The sequence below is a fragment of the Pelophylax lessonae genome (genome assembly GCF_965119305.1).
Source record: "Pelophylax lessonae genome assembly, chromosome: 6".
NCBI lineage: Eukaryota > Metazoa > Chordata > Amphibia > Anura > Ranidae > Pelophylax > Pelophylax lessonae.
In genome coordinates, this window is record NC_138773.1 from 276,713,964 (window position 1) to 276,733,596 (window position 19,633).

At 41.3% G+C, this 19,633-nt stretch overlaps 1 protein-coding gene across 2 annotated transcripts in view; it reads right to left on the reverse strand.

The window, feature by feature from the left end:
* GALNT13 (polypeptide N-acetylgalactosaminyltransferase 13) overlaps positions 1–19,633 on the reverse strand; it is a 531,696-nt gene that overhangs the window by 35,922 nt on the left and 476,141 nt on the right. For both annotated transcript variants that reach the window (XM_082261045.1, XM_082261046.1), the window contains exons 9-10: positions 19,182–19,280; positions 4,314–4,448 (exon numbers count right to left, since the gene is read on the reverse strand). In XM_082261045.1, coding sequence (XP_082117171.1) covers positions 4,314–4,448; positions 19,182–19,280 — 234 coding nt within the window. The remainder of the gene's footprint in view (positions 1–4,313; positions 4,449–19,181; positions 19,281–19,633) is intronic.

Below are 19,633 nucleotides of genomic sequence, written 5' to 3' on the forward strand. Positions count from 1 at the left end.
AATGTTACTTGACTTAGACTAAGAAGTATGCCGATGAATGTACCCTTTGTCTGGATTCTTCTTGAAAAATAGCAGTGCAGTTCCTGGTATGTGAATGTGCCTAGGCACTCCGATGCTAATCCCTGTTCTCCTTACTAGAGTCTCTAACATGAAAAAACAAATCCCTGCCTCTTCCAAGATGACCACCAACACAAAGACAAAGTGCAGAAAAAGCCATGTTAACGCAGTAATGGGGGCAGATCCCCTACAGGCAAACCACAGGCAGTACAGGACGCTAGTTCTGTTCTGTGGCCCTTTTTTTTGGCCACAGCATTCAGAGTTTATTTTCCTCTTTAAATACATTACAAATCAACTTTAGGTTGGCAGCACATGGGCCCGTTCCCCCCAGTGTCTTACCCATTAAAATAGAAATTCTGCAAAACTCAGATTGTGCATAGGTTATCTCTGTGTGAGAAGAGTTAAACTCTAGCTAACAATAGAGGTCTTCTTCAACTAAATGCTGGTTCATTGCTAAACAGAATAAAAATAAAAATTAAACATTTGAAAACACTGCTGATTCTTTCGTAGACCTTTCAATTAAACTGGATGTGGCACATTCCTCTGGGAGATTCTCAGAAATCCAATATTGCAAAGATCTTAGTAACTGCATGTAACATTCCCCATGATTTAGTGCTGGTTCACACTACTCCGACTTGTCAGGTGACTTGGTTGCCTGACAAGTAGCTCCCAATGCTGTGCAATGGAACCGTTCTAATCAGAGCGTCTGAAGTTGCTCCGACTTAGAAACTTAGAACTGCACTATTTTTTGGCGAAGTCGGAGCGACTTGCATTGACTTCTATTATGAGAAGTCGTTTGCAAGCCGCAATGAAGTCGCGTTGCATGGGCGACTTCAAAGTCGCCCAAAGTCGGTCAGGTTAGGGTGAACCGGCTCTTAATATCCTAAAAATATTCCGTGTTCTGATATACAGTAAATACATTTGTAAGACCTGCAATATGTTGAGGGAAAGTCTCTCTGTACCTCTGAGCTTACAATATTCTCTGAGCTTCATTCTGTCCTCTTACAATTATTGTCTCTGCTGTGCATTCTTATATAAAGTGGACTCATTATCAAAAATATATCACACTTTATATCAATCAATAGGGCACAGGTCACCATCGCCAAATTATTACATATAGATGATCTTTTAAACATTACAAAGGGCAGAGGTCTTCTTTAAAGTGACACTAACCGCTATCCTTATTTTCCAAAAATATTTCATACGCATCCACTAATTACTGGCTCCTTAATCTATTTCCATGAAGCAGTTTTCTGCCTCCTTGTAGTGTCCTCCATGAGCTTCCAAACCTTTCTGCCCCCCTCCATTTCTTTGGAATGATGGTGCAAATTAGTTGGGATCATGTTCACTGCTTTATGTACACTACAAATCCCATAATCCATAGTTTATAGTGCAATTCTGGAGTGAGCAAGACAGGGTGGCTACCTTCCTAAATAAAGTATAACCATGGAATATGAACATAGCCACAGGAAGTCAAATCACAGCAGCAGCAAAAAAAAAAAAAAAAGAATTTGGGGCTTTGGAGGAGGTTGACAGTCATGAATGGCCCTTTTTTGAGTTAAGAATAAAGAATTGTTTTTAAAACCAGACTTTAGCATCACTTTAATGGTAAATGAAGTGTTGAATATAGACCACATAATTGCAGTTCTGATAGGGCTATTAAGTCACATCCAGTCTTTAGGCAGCCATAACCGGCTTGATTCAATCAATCAATTCCCCCATCTCGGATGAGGGACTCTCGACTGCTGGCTATTGTATTCAGTAGTCAAAGCAACCATGGCTGTCTGAATACAATGGTGCTGCCCAATTGTGATTGCATCTGCTTTCTAATAGCTGAAGGTGAGCATTTGTGCATGCACATTGTGCTTTTGGTATCAGCTTTTAGCAGTTGGAAGACAGAGGGGTAAGAAGACAGAGAGGCAGGCTGCAGAGGCTGCAGTCCGTGGGTTGCCCCATCCCTTGTACCAGCTTCATGGGGGAAATTGCCAATTTCACAGTTCCTTAATAAAATTGTCTAGTTGCCTCATAAATATATAAGACAGCCTCTAATATCCTGGTTATTCTCATAGAACTATACCAAAAATGTATCTACAAAAGTAAATGTAAATGTGTCACTACAAACTAACCAAGTCCTTAAAGAGGAAGTAAACCCTCCTCTGACACTTGTACCTATAGGTAAGCCTATGATAAGACTTACCTATAGGTACTGTAAATATCTCCTAAACATGTACCGTTTAGGAGATATTTACCTCACATGCAGCCAGTGACGTCACTGGCGCATGCGCTCTGAAGGAACGGCCGCTGGTGCTGTCTCTTCAGAGACCCGTGCCGTGACTGTCGGCTCCCGCGCGTGTGCGTGGGAGTGACGTCACTGCGGCTCCGGCCAATCAGATGGCCGGATGCCGCGATCCCAGAAGACGGGCGACTGGACATGTTGCCCGTCATAGAGGTGAGCGGACGGCACGGCGGTAAGGTAAGTATTTCATCATGAGCTAGTATGCGATGCATACTAGCTCATTATGTCTTTCTCTTTCAGCTTGTAAAAAAAAAAAAAAATTTACGGAGTTTACAACCTCTTTAACCGCCTTAGCGGTAAACCCGAGCGTGACTCGGGGTAGGAATTTTCTGCTATTAGCGGTATCCCCGAGTCACGCTCGGGGTCAATGGGCAGAGCGTGCAGACAGCGCAGCGGAGCTTCTCTTACCTTATCCTGGCGATCCAGCGATGAGCTCTCATTGCTGTGACCGCCAGCGAGATCTCCGCCGCTCGTCTGTCGGTAGGAGGACTTCCTAGTTCCGTTCCCTGCAGCAGCAATGCTGCATGGGAGCGGAACTAGGGAGGGAAATTCAAAAAAAAAAAAAAAAAAAAAACGTTGCACATAACACATTTTATATTATATATATGCATATATATATATATATATATATATATATATATATATATATATATATACATATATATATATATGCATATATATATATATATATATATATATATATACACACACACACATATATATATATATATATATATATATATATATATATATATATATATATATATATATATATATATATATAATTATATTATTGATTCGATTATAATTCATGCGTTATATATATATATATATATATACATACACACGTATATATATATATATATATATATATATATATATATATATATATATATATATATATATATATCTATATACACACATATATATATAATATATAGCGCATGAATTATAATCTAATCAATAATATAATTTTATTATATATATTATATATTAAATAATAAAATAATATTATTGATTCAATTATAATTCACTTGTTTGTGTTTCAAATTTATCACATCTGGGATGTCTACTAGAGTCTTGTTTTGGTCAGGTTTAAGTCAGTAATTACTAAGAATTGTAGGCCTATAATACATAACGCCAAATTTCCATGAAAAGAATTGTACCGCTTTTGGAACAGAATTCCTGACAGAATCATACCGCCAGGGAGGTTAAAAGGTCATACTGTTTCTTGCAGTGAGAGTTTCCCATTCCTTACACACAAGCCCTATATACTACAGTGACTGGGAATATTCAATCTCACATCAGAGCTACCAGTAGTCATGCGTCTGAATCTGGCTACGCCATCATGGGGGGACTCTGTGGCAAAACAGCTTCTTTGATTAAGGAATTCTTATTATATTTTCTATTATCTGCATCGCTATCTGTCATTACTCAATTAAATGTTATACTTTTTTTAGTATGTGTGTGATCTTTCTTTTCTCATATTGAATACAACCCTAAAAAATGTAAACTATCACACGATCGTGATAAAATACATCCCTGCACCAATGGCTCTGATTTATGTCAATTCAGTCCTAATGTAAGATGTCTATGAGGACATTAACAGCAATAAAAAGTCAACAGCTCTGTAAAGAGATTTTTTTGTATTTTCATAGTTGCAACATGTGTGAACCCAAATTAACCATCCTGTTAATGTGGTATATAAAGCCTAAGGAGGGTAGTGGTAGCCCTTATGTCAAATGATACTTCTGCAGTGCTTCCAATACTGCGAGGTTCCACTTTCAATTCCACTCACTCGTTGCATACAATGCAGTTTTATGTACATTTTTTTTTTTTTTTTTTGTAAATCTGAGGTTCTGTTTCAAATATGTAATTTTCTTTCAATATGTTTGAACAGAGATCTTCTAACAAAAGCAGCAAAGCTATTTTTTGCATATGCTTCCACAAGAACACCTACCTCTGCATCGTACTCCCACAGCTGGTTGCCCCTCATGTGATGGCACTTAAGCATGATAACTGGACCATTCAGCCTTGATACGTCCAAACATAAATCGTCTGTGCGGATTTCTTTATCAGCTGTGTATGAAAACACCTGCAAGACAATTTTTTTATAGGTTTGAAAAATCAATAATTCAGCATTTTTCATGGAAAATGTACTGGTAATCTAATACATTTTAAAATTGACAAATGGCTGCACGCTCCACCGGCCTCTGACTGGCAAGGCATCAGAGGACCATACACAGGTTACCCGAGCAACCCAGGCCAAGCATTATAAGCATCATGGAAGTAAAAAAATAAATAAATGAGTGTCGCTTACAGTAGTCATTGCGGTTACCATGGAAACACCAGACACATAAACACTAATCTATAGATATAATATTGCGGCTCTAAAAATAGAATAAAAAAAAAAAAGCAGTGGAGGTGCTTCAATAATCAAGTCTAAAATAGGTTTTACAGAAAAAATGAGAAGAAATGTTTGTTAGAAAGATAGATGGCAATGCATCATTATACGTAAGACAATTAAAGGGAAATTGAACATAAAATAGAAACATTTTCATAAACTGGTTTATAAGAAAGAGGATTTCATAACTTTTATAAGATAGTATATTTAAAAGCTATATTTTCCCATTGTCATTTACCATTTCATAGCACAAAAATATCAGCTCTTATTGTGCTATCTTATCCTTCTCTCTAAAATAGCAGCCAAAAAACCGAAAGGACGCATTACAAACGTACAGTACATAAATTAAAATATGCCGAATTTACACAGCGCTGCCCTACAGCATGGCCCTTTCTGGCAGGAAAGGAGAACTGATCTTCTTTGCTGCAGTTAATGTGGTCGTAAACCCTTACATATACCCAGTGAAGTGAATAGCCTCAGATGATACACAGAGATGGAACAAATCCTCCTACATAGGTTTTACTTGTATTTCTGCTGTCTTCTCCTTTCTACACTCTTTAAAAGTGCAAATTGTGTTAAAGATCTATCATCTGCCAGCAGCACATAGGGAAGGGTGAAGAGACTGAACTTACACTGTGTGAGAGCTGATTGGAGGAAAGGGACACACCCCCCTCCACATAGGCAAAGGGACGAAGGAACATGCAGAGCTGTATTCTGAATAGACAAGCTCCCTGCTCATCTCCCTCTAAGCCCCCATCCCCCACACAAATTTTTAGCTCATGTTATCTCGTGTGTCGGAGAACTTGTAAGAAGTGACTCATGCTCATAACAGAGGAACGCAGCACCAGAGAGAAACAACACTTAGAGCTTTGGAGAGAGATAAGTAAACACCGCTGATATATTTACTTAGTTCAAATTTCATGATAGGGGTTAACAACCACTTTAAGAAACATTTGCAGGTCTTGTTTCTCCCCCAGACTGTGAATGGATGGTGAAAGGTGAAGCTGCAGGCTGATGAATTTTTTTAGCATGTCTCTTGACACAAGTGCTGCAACACAGCGCATTGGCTACTTTGCTGCTTATCTGAGCTCTGCTATACAGGGATTGCAAGAGGCTGATTGCGAGAGGTAAAATTCAAGTATTTACACTCCTTACATGTTACAAATACTTTTCATGATGTATTAATTAGTACGGAGCTGCAATCATTTTTTTTTTTATATCTGCTCAGAGTTCAGCTTTAAATAAAATGCATACTGACAGAATATGAAGATGTCGATTGCTGGCACCTCGTGAAACACTACTTTTCTGGCTGTCATACCAATTGTTTGGATTCAGCACTTCAAGTCACTGCTCTAGAACAACTGGAGCACACTAGCAGTTAGGGGAGAGGGCGGTAAAAACCCACAGTTAGGCCACACTCCCTCCCCTAACTGCTACCCCTGTTAGCTGCAGAAGCAGCAGCTGGGGGTTTTCACGTGCCACGACAGCGATGCTTTGCGGCCCAGGCAAGAATTATTCTCACTGTCGTTGCCTCCTTACCGTCTGTCAAATGTTCCCTGAAGAGTTATCAAATCAAAGGACGTGTGAACAAGTCCTTATGAAGATTAGTAGCTATGACTTCATTCTGATTTTACTTACTACACCCTTGTCTAATGACCCGCACACATGATCTGAAAATCGGAAAAAAATTCCGCATTCAAAGAGATCGTACGATAATCAGATTGTTAGTACAGAGCTTTCAAGAGCCGATCATGACAGTTCATCCAATATTACCCGATCAGATAAAAACAAAAAAGTTTCTCGTACGATACCAGATTGTATAATTTCGATATAATCAGTATAGTTGTTGGTCGAAAATACAGTACAAATACACTACAACATATAACCTCACTTCCGATTATTTAATCTGTCGTACGAGAATTTGCCCGACTTAAATAAACTCTTCATTTGCGACTCAAAAAAAAAAAAAATGGACAATTTGTCAGCCAATTTTCTGCTTTAGAGATCATGCCAACTCACATATTAAGGAGATCAGCAATGGCAGCCCGCATGTCTTTCACTCTCAGTACAGGATTCCTGTGAAGATTCTGGCTTTAATACCTGTTCTGAATCAGGGACTGAAATAATAAGGCCATTGGATCAGTATCACAGCCACAGTAATGTTGCTTCCAGTAGAGATCAGCAATGACAGCTTCCATATTTCCTCAATATGGGCTTCCCTTTAAACAATCCTGTTGTTTCCAAAACAGGTATACTTGCAGAATAAAATAGAGAATATTTACTTTTCCCTCTGCTTACGTGGGCAGAACACCAATTCATTCCTTCAGGCTTTAAAGACCTATGGGCATTTACACTGTTAAAAAGAAAAAACCTATTGGCACAAAGGGGTCAAGCCGTCCAGTTAAAGTAACAGTGAGAGGGAACAGAACAAACTAACACCGCCAGCTACAAGTTTTTAAATCATTTATTTATAAGATATCTCAAGGAAACAGAGTGGTTCTTGACAATATGCCATATATACAAAAGTATATTCCATAATCCACACATGGTCCTCTACAGGATGTGGTTACACAACTGGAAGGAATGGTGATCCACACATCACAGTCAGTACAATTAAGAATAAAGTAAAGTCTGGCAAGTGTATACATTTTCTTTACACAGATAATATAGCTGCACTGCCATATGCAGGAGAGCCAATACTTGAAATTCAGTAATGCCGGGTTGTATGCAGCCTTGGCGGATTTATATAGTTTGTCTTCCATAAGTTCACCTACCCTCATGTGATTGTTTTCTTCCTCTTGCTGCTGGGGCAAGTCCCTGGCAAAAGTGTTGGAGGTTCCTTAGTAATGAATATCTATATTTCCACTGACCAATCACTAGATTACTATGGCCAGCGGTGCTAACTGGGAGAGAGCATAAATATTTGGTGGAACGTCCAGGAAGCTCTTTTGCCTCCTGGGTTCTGCTCTAGAAATAGGCGTGCTGTTTATCTGAGACTCCTAAGGCTAATCTTAGGGGGTTCTTCTGCAAAGAGAAAAGTCTGGGTTCATAGGTCTGATATTTTAATGCTGCCCCTCTGGAATGTGACTCCAGTAGGAGGAGAGTGGAATGATGACTGCCAGTTAGAAGAATCCTGCAGAGAGAACTTCGCTGGAGGGTTGTGCATAAGCCTGTGGGCAGGGTCAAGGAGTTGTTACCACAACTAGAAGAATTGCACACAGAGACCCAAAGAAGGTGTCAGGATTATTATTTGGTAAGGTTGTGGGTAAGCAAACAACAAGTGGAGTACAGTGCCAAAGTAATTGACTTAACAGTTCCACAAAATAAAATACGAGGAGCACAATATCACAAGAACACAGTGGCGGGAGTTCAAGCAATGTGAGTGGCACATTGACAAGGCTCCAGCAGTCAACATATTGTCAAATTGGTGGGCTTACATTACTGCAGCATCTGAATAGAGGGGTGGCTGTAGGCAAAGTGGCAGTATATCAGTCAATAAAGGTCTAATGCAGGTTCTAAGTCACAGCATAGGATTCCAAGGGTTAACAGCACTGTTAGTGGTGTTCCTTTTTTGTCACTCCTTGTCAGGAACCTCTCCCTATGCTAAATAAATTGTCCCAATGCAGCATGGATCCTATCCTTACTTTATCCACTTTGCAACTGCAAACCCTGCTATTTATTAGCATTGCAGTCACTAAAGATGGCCACTGGGGTCAGCCAAGGTTGCAGCATTCAACCGGACTACTGCTCACCTTGTAATACCTACAGAGATTGCAGAGGAACAATGTTTCTCTTATCCTCCATTCCCACTGTACAGCTGCCAGCAACACAGTGCCACCTACAAAGGGGAGAGTATACTGCACCAGCCTACAAGCCGCTATCAGTAGAACCTACAGGAAGCCAGAATTGCTGGCTATGCAAATTAATATTGCAGTTATTCCGGGGCTGAAGTTGTTTTTCTCCATATGTACTTGTATATGGAAGGAACCTTTATTTGTAGCTATGAGGTATCCCATACATCCCAACCCCAGAATTATCCAAATAAAATTCTAATCTAGTAGAGTTAGATGAGGTGGATGCCAATTGATCAGTTACTACTGAAAGATCATTGCTTTGGGCAAGTGTGGAACTAATAATCCTTGACAGGCTAGCAGGGCCCTTTATAAATGTACAGCCCCTTTGAGGATTCTCATTACATCAGTTTCAAGTTCCTCTACATCTCAATGGTTTTTGAATTGTAAATAACAAGGAAGGTAGAACATTAAACAATAGGAAATCAGAAAGAAGGAGAGTAATGGTCAGGGCAGAAGCAGGGAAACATTGGTCTTCTCAACACTGGGAAGGTGTATGGGGGAGTTTGAAGAAGGAAAGGGGAGGCATTGGATAAGGATAAGAGAAAGAGAATGGAAGAGGGAACCTAACTCTGCAGTGTATAGAGTCCCCGAGAAGGTATTATATGTGATAACTTTGTTTAGTTTGAGGAATTTGCCCAAAATGCACTATATTCTGGAGTATTTTTAAAATGAATTGAATAAAACCATCTCTGCCAGAAGGCCTCCTGTGTCTGTCAGGGTGGATGTAAGGTCCTTCATGTGCTTAAAGTCAATGAGTTTTGCATATTGTGAGGCGAGGAAGTGATTGAATGAGAGTTCTGCTGATGTACCCTAAAATCCTCTGCTACCAAATCCATGCTTGTTGTGATATCCCTCTAATGTGGAATGAGTGACTTTAGACCTATCTATAATTTGGAGGTCTAAATTAGTGGTAAGAGGCAGAGTTTAACAGTGGTGGTGGAACAGTGAGGGAGCAGCAGAAATGCCAGACAGGCTCTAGCCTGCTTTCAGTACAAGATGCAGAGAGTCTATTAATGTCTGCTTGTGTCTGATATATATTAAATCATCTGCTTATCTCTAATGACTGAAAATCAATACACACATCATGCTGGGTCAAAGAGCAAATATCACACTGAATCCATGCAGGAGCAGAAGTAACTCATTATTCCCACTGCCGATGTGAAGGGCCAGCACTGAGTCATCAGCACTAGAATCTGACTGAGACTGACGGGATCTGGAGAATTAACTTACTCTCATTACAACTGAGCACAGTTTCTGTTAGATAATCAGTGGGGACATTGTATTATGGGATAATGGGGTGCTGGAGACATGTTTCTCACACAGTGTGGACACTCTCTATCACAGTGAAACACTATAATGAAACCATGTATAGCTGGCCATAGATGGATCGGAATTTGGCCAGTTCAGAAGGGACCAGATGAATTGTGATCCATCTATGGCCATTAACGTTCATAAGAAGTAGATTTAACGATTGGCTTCTCATGAAGGAGCTTGTTAGAAACATTTTGTTTAATTAACACTGCAGCCAATTAATTGCAGTGCTGATTAATGTATTATGACAGTGGATGGATTCCCCACTGTTAGAATACAAAAGCACAGGGGAGAGAATTCCTTTATTCACCTCAAATGTGTGCATGGGGGAATGCATTCAAATGGCTGATCAAAAAAAAAAAAAAAAAAAAATTCCATTTATGGCCAGCTTTATTAATACAAGTCCATATGTGGGTTAGGTGCAGCAGGGGGCAGTGAACACACAGGGGTTGATTTACTAAAACTGGAGAGTGCAAAATCTGGTGCAGCTCTGCATAGAAACCAATCAGCTTCCAGGTTGTTGTTGTTTTTTTTTTTTTTTGTCAAAGCTTAATTGAACAAGCTGAAGTTAGCTAGTAAGCTGATTGGCCACCATGCACATCTGCACCAGATTTAGCATTCTCCAGTTTTAGTAAATCAACCCCACGGAGTACAAGTTTAGTAATGCCAGTATATTGTAACAAAGTTTATCAAATACAAACAGACCCAGCGGGGAGTCACACCTGTCCAGAGCCACTTTCAACTGCGACAGTGGTGGAACAGCGGTTTGAGGGCTGGAAGATGTATGCCACAGATCAACAGCGTATTCCACAAGAGGCGGAATGCGGCCTGGCCTGTCCACACCCAAGGGGTAGATTTCCTGAAAGAGGTAGATGTATTCCCTGTCCCTACTCCTTTGGAACCTTTCCCTATGTTTAAGCGTTTGCATAAAGCGCTCCAAGCCTGGGGGCCAGAGTCTTAAGTAGACTCTGCCTGACCAAAGATGGCCAGCAAAGTCACATGGGGCGCCAGCATTAAATCGGATACCAGCACCCCCCATGATCAAGGAAATCAGGGAGGAACTAAATTCCCCCTATTGCATTGCTGCTGTGGTCAAGCGCCATCTGTAGTGGAGAATACATACTGCACCCGCCTACACATATATAAACAAACTCAGTCCATGTCTCACTCCAAAAAAATGTGCAAATTTCTTCCACCTCTGTTCTATGTGCCATAAAATTTATGAAAAAAGGCTCACCAGATTTTCTTAACTCCTTAAGTAGGTCATGAAACTCTATATGCAGGTAAGTATGGCAGCTCCAGGTTTCTTCTTTTTCCACCAAAATTCTCACTGCACAATATACTCTTACAGGTAAATACCAAAAAGCACCTTTAGCTCCTCTCCTTATATTACTTCTGGTTATATAATCAATTAGCCCCTTGCTCCCACATTTAAAACAAAAACACTTAGGCAGTGGAATATTTTAAATATAAGCACTTTTAATAAAAAGTATTATACTCACATTGAACAGGATTGAAATTTTCTCCAACAAATTTTAGATGATGAGTATGAATGTTTGTACAAATATGTGTTTGAAAATTTACTAGTGCACGACAAGTCATTAGATTCCTTTATCTCTTGAGAAATCTACTGTTGCTATCTCAGAGCTGAGATCATGGCTCTGCATTCCTGCTGTGAGCATTATGAGGGGTTCACACTTTTGGGGTAAGTAATTCATAATGTGCTAGTACAGTGGGTACGGAAAGTATTCAGACCCCCTTAAATTTTTCACTCTTTGTTATATTGCAGCCATTTGCAAAAATCATTTAGGTTCATTCTTCTTCCTCATGAATGTACACATAGCACCCCATACTGACAGAAAAACACAGAATTGTTGACATTGTTGCAGATTTATTAAAAAAGAAAAACTGAAATATCACATGGTCCTAAGTATTCAGACCCTTTGCTCAGTATTTAGTAGAAGCCCCCTTTTGATCTAATACAGCCAGGAGTCTTTTTGGGAAAGATGCAACAAGTCTTTCACACCTGGATTTGGGGATCCTCTGCCATTCCTCCTTGCAGATCCTCTCCAGTTCTGTCAGGTTGGATGGTAAACGTTGGTGGACAGCCATTTTTAGGTCTCTCCAGAGATGCTCAATTGGGTTTAAGTCAGGGCTCTGGCTGGGCCATTCAAGAACAGTCACGGAGTTGTTGTGAAGCCACTCCTTCGTTATTTTAGCTGTGTGCTTAGGGTCATTGTCTTGTTGGAAGGTAAACCTTTGGCCCAGTCTGAGGTCCAGAGCACTCTGGAGAAGGTTTTTGTCCAGGATATCCCTGTACTTGGCCGCATTCATCTTTCCCTCGATTTCAACCAGTCGTCCTGTCCCTGCAGCTAAAAAACACCCCCACAGCATGATGCTGCCATCCCCAAGCTTCACTGTTGGGACTGTATTGGACAGGTGATGAGCAGTGCCTGGTTTTCTCCACACATACCGCTTAGAATTAAGGCCAAAAAGTTCTATTTTGGTCTCATCAGACCAGAGAATCTTATTTCTCACCATCTTGGAGTCCTTCAGGTGTTTTTTTAGCAAACTCCATGCGGGCTTTCATGTGTCTTACACTGAGGAGAGGCTTCCGTCGGGCCACTCTGCCATAAAGCCCCGACTGGTGGAGGGCTGCAGTGATGGTTGACTTTCTACAACTTTCTCCAATCTCCTGACTGCATCTCTGGAGCTCAGCCACAGTGGTCTTTGGGTTCTTCTTTACCTCTCTCACCAAGGCTCTTCTCCCCCGATAGCTCAGTTTGGCCGGACGGCCAGCTCTAGGAAGGGTTCTGGTCGTCCCAAACGTCTTCCATTTGAGGATTATGGAGGCCACTGTGCTCTTAGGAACCTTAAGTGCAGCAGAAATCTTTTTGTAACCTTGGCCAGATCTGTGCCTTGCCACAATTCTGTCTCTGAGCTCTTCAGGCAGTTCCTTTGACCTCATGATTCTCATTTGCTCTGACATGCATTGTGATCTGGAAGGTCTTATATAGACAGGTGTGTGGCTTTCCTAATCAAGTCCAATCAGTATAATCAAACACAGCTGGACTCAAATGAAGGTGTAGAACCATCTCAAGGATGATCAGAAGAAATGGAAAGCACCTGAGTTAAATATATGAGTGTCACACCAAAGGGTCCGAATACTTAGGACCATGTGATATTTCAGTTTTTCTTTTTTTAATAAATCTGCAACAATGTCAACAATTCTGTGTTTTTCTGTCAGTATGGGGTGCTATGTGTACATTCATGAGGAAGAAGAATGAACCTAAATGATTTTAGCAAATGGCTGCAATATAACAAAGAGTGAAAAATGTAAGGGGGTCTGAATACTTTCCGTACCCACTGTATGTGATGCATACTAGCACAATATGACTTTTTTTTTCTAATTAGCCTTTACTGTCCTATAAGATGTGCCTTGGATATCCTGTACCCTTAATGTCAGGAATCAGCAGCAAAGAAGGCCAGATCTGCATGGCAACAATTAAAGTAGTAGTAAACTTTTTTTTTTTAATTTGTTACAGATAAGCTTATAATAATAAAGCTTACATGTGGGTACAAGGAATATCTCCTAAATGTGCACCACTTAGGAGATATTCTCTAGCTCTGAAGCGGGTGACGTCACTGGCGCATGGGCAATGAGCTCTGAAAGGACAGGATACTGAGTATGCCATCCCTTTTGAGCGATAAGTGGCTATCGTGGCTCCCGTGTGCATGTGCAGGAGTGACGTCATCGTGACTCGACCATTCAAATGGCTGCAGCCCACAGACCCAGAAGGAAGACAAAACAGGTGAAGATGGAAGCCCTGTCAGTGATGACAGCGCTCCACTGGAGGGCTTTGTTTTTGGGTAAGTCTTACATTATGTGCTTAGGATTTAATAGCAAGCAAGTCTCTGAAGTTGAAGTTTCATTTCAATACTGAAGTGCAGTGTAATAATAGAGTAGGGACTAAATACCCTCCCAGCAGCCAGAATCAGGTGGAAACTGATTACTGGGGTCTGCTGGCTGCTGGTAGACACTGGATCTACAGCCCTCCGCCTAGGGAACCACAGTGCCACCAGCAGGTGATGCAGGCCTTGACACTAAACCTTCCTCCCTGCATTGTGTTCAAGACCTGTGATAATTCTTAAAAAGACTCCCTAGACTGGAGCCTGAGATTGTCAGTGTGCTACTGGGACTGGAAACAGGGTGGGCAGCCTCTAAACAGGTAAGGGGACCCAGTAATTTCCAACGGCTCCTTCAGGGTTTAGTGCTACATTATGTTATAAAAAATGAAAAAGTAGCTGTAACAAACAAAAGGTGGGTGAACCCAAAATTTCCAGGCAGACAGGAACAGAGTCAGAAATTATAGCTGAAAGATATAGCTGTTAGAGTTTTTAAGGCGTATAAGAAGCAAGTGACTGCTCAGCCTACCAGCTCCACATATGATTAAAAATAACCTCCGGGTGGACTGGCCAAAATGTCTCACTTGCCTTTGATGCACCAGTGTAGTAACTCTGGAAGATATGGTTCCCTGTGTCCTTTATAAGTACCCGCAGGTTTGTCCAACCCTTGCCCGACAGACAGTGATCAAAAACAAACACTGCTTTATAAGTCTAATACGTGTACCTTATTAAAATGAAGGCAGCTGTCAAATATCTAGTGCCTCCTCTTTCATTGTGGGGCTGAACAATCATTTATTTAACCCTTTCAACTTCTCATACATCAAATACCCACTTCTAAGGAATGCCTTATTTCCAGAGACATCCCTGGAAGAGTTTGATCTCTCTAGAATAAAAAAACACATCAGTTGAGATAAGAAGGCGCTCCCACAGCCTGGCAAAGCTGATGTGATTAAACAGACCTTTCTTGTTCGGCTGAGTATTATGTTGCCAAGACCCCCCGTATGAAGAAATATGCCAGTGCTACTTCTCTAAATTCTATTCGCATCACTAGAGTCTTATACACCTCTCCTAATTATGAAAGAAATGTCACACTGATTTTATTACCTGTCATAGCTTTAATGGTAGACGGGCTGCAGTTTAGAAGGAATATTGCCTGGGAGAAAAAGGGAATATGAAAAAAAAAAATCACAACTCTCTAAAAAGGGACTAAAGTAGATTTGTCTATATAATTGACATACTACAAGTTTGATCTGCCAAAGTAACAGTTTCTAAGGTCTCATTCACATGTACAGCCAGGGGATGGTAAAACCAGACATTTAAGCCACCCTCCAACTGTTAACTCGAACACATCTGCTCAGGGCAGTCCACAAGCCACTTTCTATGGGGGCACTTGTGCATGCTCGCCCCCGAGCTTTGCTCTGTGTGTCCATTGTAACACAGAAAGGGGCTTGGCCCCGCCCCCTCTCCCTCCTCACTGGCCGTAATAGACAGAAGCAGGAGCCAATGACTCCCGCTGCTGTGTCTGAGCCAACGAGGTGGGAGAGAGCTGGGAGAGCAACTGCTTTTATGCACATCATTGGGAAGAGATCAGGCTCAGGAGAGTATTAGGGGTGGCTGAGAGAGGAGCTGCACAGAGAAGGTTTTTAACCTTCATGCATGAAATGCAGGGACTAGTGTGACTGTACAATATATATATACTGTATGTATATATATATATATATATATATATATGTGTGTGTGTGTGTGTGTAAAGCGCTGCATACATTGTCAGCATTTTATAAATGCCTGTAATAAATAAATAAACAAATAAATAGACATGCATCCTCCTGTTCAGGGAATTACTAAAGGTTAGAGTGGACCTGAAAAGTGGATCTCAAAAAGTCAAGATTTACTGTCTGATGGGGAACATCTAGAAATGGTATTTGTGCCTAAGCAGTACCCTGAAAAATGTACCTTTTGTCCTGAACTCCTCCTGAAAATTGGTGATGTACTTCCTGTGTCTAGGTATTTCTGTTCCTTTAGCCTCATATCTTCATATCTGAAGTGTGAAGCGTTCAATGACTGCTAGTGTCACTTGATTTGGAAGGGGATTTGGCAATAACACTACTGTACATTACCCATTGTCCTCCTTGTTGGAGAGAAAGTTGAACCTAAGAACTTTCAGTGCAAGGATCTCCCTGTTTTATCTGAGAATCTGTGCTTTCTCCACCTCCTGCTTCTCAATATTCCCCCACCAGTCATCAGATTACCACTCATCAGGGGAGCAGCTCTGATAAAGCCATGCTTCTCTACCAAGATGTTACCTCCACACAGAGACAAAATGAAGAAGAGGTAAGGTAAGGCCCCTTTCACACTTGTGCGACCTGAAAGGCTTGTGACTTTGCCACAATGTTTTGCCACGATTTTGCTGTGGCTTTGACTGGACTTGAAGCAATCCCTGTGTAAGTTTGAGGTCTATGGACCTCAAAACGCATCAAAGTTGGACCAAAGTAGTGCAGGGACTACTTTGAAGTTGCTGCAACTTGAGGTCGCACAGATATGAACTGTACTTATTGGAAATTATGGGGTATAGCTTGCCATGTGACTTTTCAGTCCCAAGTCACAGGACAAGTGGCACAAGTGTGAAAGGGGCCTAAGCTAGTGATGGAGAAAAGATCAGCTGCAGAGGGATCACAGTCAATACCGCTGACTTGTCCTTCATCCTCTGCCTGCCTTTTTTGGACACGGTTTACATAGTACAAGTCCTCTTTAATATAAAGACAGACTGAGGTACTGTTTACAACTATATAACATCGAAGAAGCTATTGTTTCTGATACCATCTAACATTTTCAAACGACCTGGAATCCATGGACTTACTTTAAACAGTCCCATCGGTATCAGCTCTCACTCAACTAGTAAACCCAGATTCTTTAATGTACTAGGCTACTAGTAGTATATTAGCAGGTGCAGTTAGCTTGCTTGCCAGTAGATGGCTCTGTTCCCAATATAGTCTGGTGTATGAAAAGTGGTAAAAGGGTGTTAGATCCCTTTTAGAGAAAATGTTTCTCTTGTGATGTAATGGGTGCCCATATAAATGCCAAGGTGGAAGGAACCTAGTCAGTTGGGGCATGGGAACCAAAGCCCCAGAGCTATCCAAATGTAGCTGGCTACTGTGCTTCAGCCCTTAACAGGGCTGCAACCTGGGGTCAGGTAGTTCAGTACCCAGAAGGACCAGCTGTAGTCACCCTGACTCTTTGACAATTGTCTGCAGGCCATGAGCAGGATGCAAAAGGCCTTTCAGGCCAGAGTCAAAAGGCCTTTCAGGCCAGAGCCCTCTGGAGTGAGTACCAGTACACCTGAGAGGGAGTGTGCTAACTAGGAGCGTTTGAAGGCACGATGTTTAGACACGGTGGTGGACGCTGAGGGCAGTGAACTTAGAAAACATGAAGAAAGGGGTCCCAAGTCTCTGGTCTACCAATCATCTGCTGGCATTCTGAGCCTAAATGACAGCTATGTCATTTTTACTCCTGTGGCATTCCAAAGAATTCTGCTAGTATGACAAAGTGATGTTAGATATCACAGCCATCTTTGAGAAGTTACAGTAAAGTACAGAAAATATAGTTCCTGTTTGGACATTCTTTTATTCTTGAATATTAGGGCCTACCATTCGGGATGTCATGTGGGGGCCTATGGCCAGGAGTTTGACACAATATGATGGATTTCATCTACTAGCAGGCATATATCTCTCCTATCCAATAAGAAAGGGGGAATGGAATTGCAGGGTTTGACACCAACGCACAAAGCACAGTCATTTACAAGCCCCCTTAAAAGTAAATCACAATGCACAGCCATTTACAAGACCCCTTAAAAGTAAATCTATTTATCCAGCTACACCCCCTTCTCCCTCCCTTTATATCCTATTCCCTACTACCCACAACCATTCCCCATTGTTTGCTCCCACAAAATTCCCCTCACCCTCTTATACCCAATCTTCTACTCACATTTATTATCTTATCTTCTAATATTATAAATCTCAATCTCCATCCACCCCCTTATTCTCTATTCTTACTGTCCTTTACCTATTTTTATATAATATTTTACTAGTACCTCACATTTTCTATTTCTCCTTTCTAAATAGGATAATACATGACCTGCCAAGGAGATTTATATCAATGCCAATTCAAAAATAGTTATTATCGGGTAATAAGTCACTGTGGGAGGAGGCAATAAGGTGAACCTTGTACTTTATCCTGCATGGGCTTGATTTAAAGAGACACTGACACGTTGCTCATTCATGGCAAAGTAGCAGTTCTTCCAGATAGCTGGCCCATTAAGGTATACATAACAACCCACCCTTGCTCGCCACCTCACCGCTCCAAAATTCCACCTTGAGTAAGCTCTGGTGACAGGATGTTGGATGGCATTGGAGCTTAACTGAGTGGTAATGTCACTAAGCCTACCCCTCCCCCTTTGCCAATGTTACACTGTTCAGACCTAAGCATCTAATCATGAGTCAAGTTTTAGGGTAAACCGGATTCTTAACACCAGAAAACCAGTGTGAACCTATGCATACCAATTAGCGTGCACCAGTGGATTATCTAAACTGGTCTGCTACTATGATCAGTTGCTTAATGGTCCTAAGCTTGCTCCTGTGTTTATGAGAACTGATCCACTGTACCTGCTTACCTGGGTATGAGTCGGCTTGCCCTAGAACTTTGCATTTGCTCCTGCCTCAACCTTACACACCTGATTACTTTGACCCCGGCCTGTTTACTGGAGTTGTCTTTGCCTGCTCATTCCTAACACTTTGTCTGGTTGTTACTGGCCTTGGCCTGCCTCTTGGACTTGCTCTGCCTGCCGATTTGGCCCTAGCTGCCTGGCTCTCGCTGACACTGCCTGTCTCCTGGTCCTGTTTCTATCTTCTGCTCTGGTGCCAACCTGTCCCAGCACCCTGTCCTGAGGACAACGAATACCAGCTTCACCCACCTAAAGAGTGGACACCAGAAGCTGGCTACTTCGACACTCGTGCCACTCCACGCCTTCACACTCTCTGTCTCCACCTTCAGGAGTGTTGGGCAGAAGGTGCAAGAGAGGCCTACATAATGTTCCAGTCTTCACCAGGTATGTGATACTCATGTTCCTCCATTCCCAGAATCTTTGCCCTATTGCAACAATGGAAAAACTCTGGTAGGTGGCAGTGGAACATGGATGGGTACATACAGCATATCTTGCTTGGGAGAGGATGACCAATGCTATATTGATTCTTTAAGTCCGGGAACATATAAACACACCATTTTATGCAGTATTACTTAAAAGTAAATTCATATATTTTTATTGTGACTAATGTTGTTTCAAACTAGAGTATGAGCTTACCTGGTTTCCTCCCATGCCATGGCAATTGAATATGCCAACTTTTTCATTTTCTTTACGGCCCATGTTATCTAGACATTGGTTGGTTTCCACATTTCGTATCTAAAATGAAACATATAATAAAATTATGAGTGCATTCCATCCAGATCGTGAAGAACTTACATGTAAGGAAATAGACATTAGATGGAAACTGCTGCAGGATAGTTCCCGAGAATGACAGTGGCCGTAACGTACATCAACAGACTGGTGGAGATCCAATACTTTTGTTCTGAATAGACACTGCTCAGTGCTTCTTTATTTGGGGAAAAACAAAAGGAATCAGCTATTAAAAGCAGTCTTAAATTATCAATTATCCTTCAATGATCTCCTTACATGATTGGTTTGGGGTGTCTGTAGAAGTTGGGGGTGGAACACACAATAAACATACAACTGGGTTCCAATACAATTGTTATTGG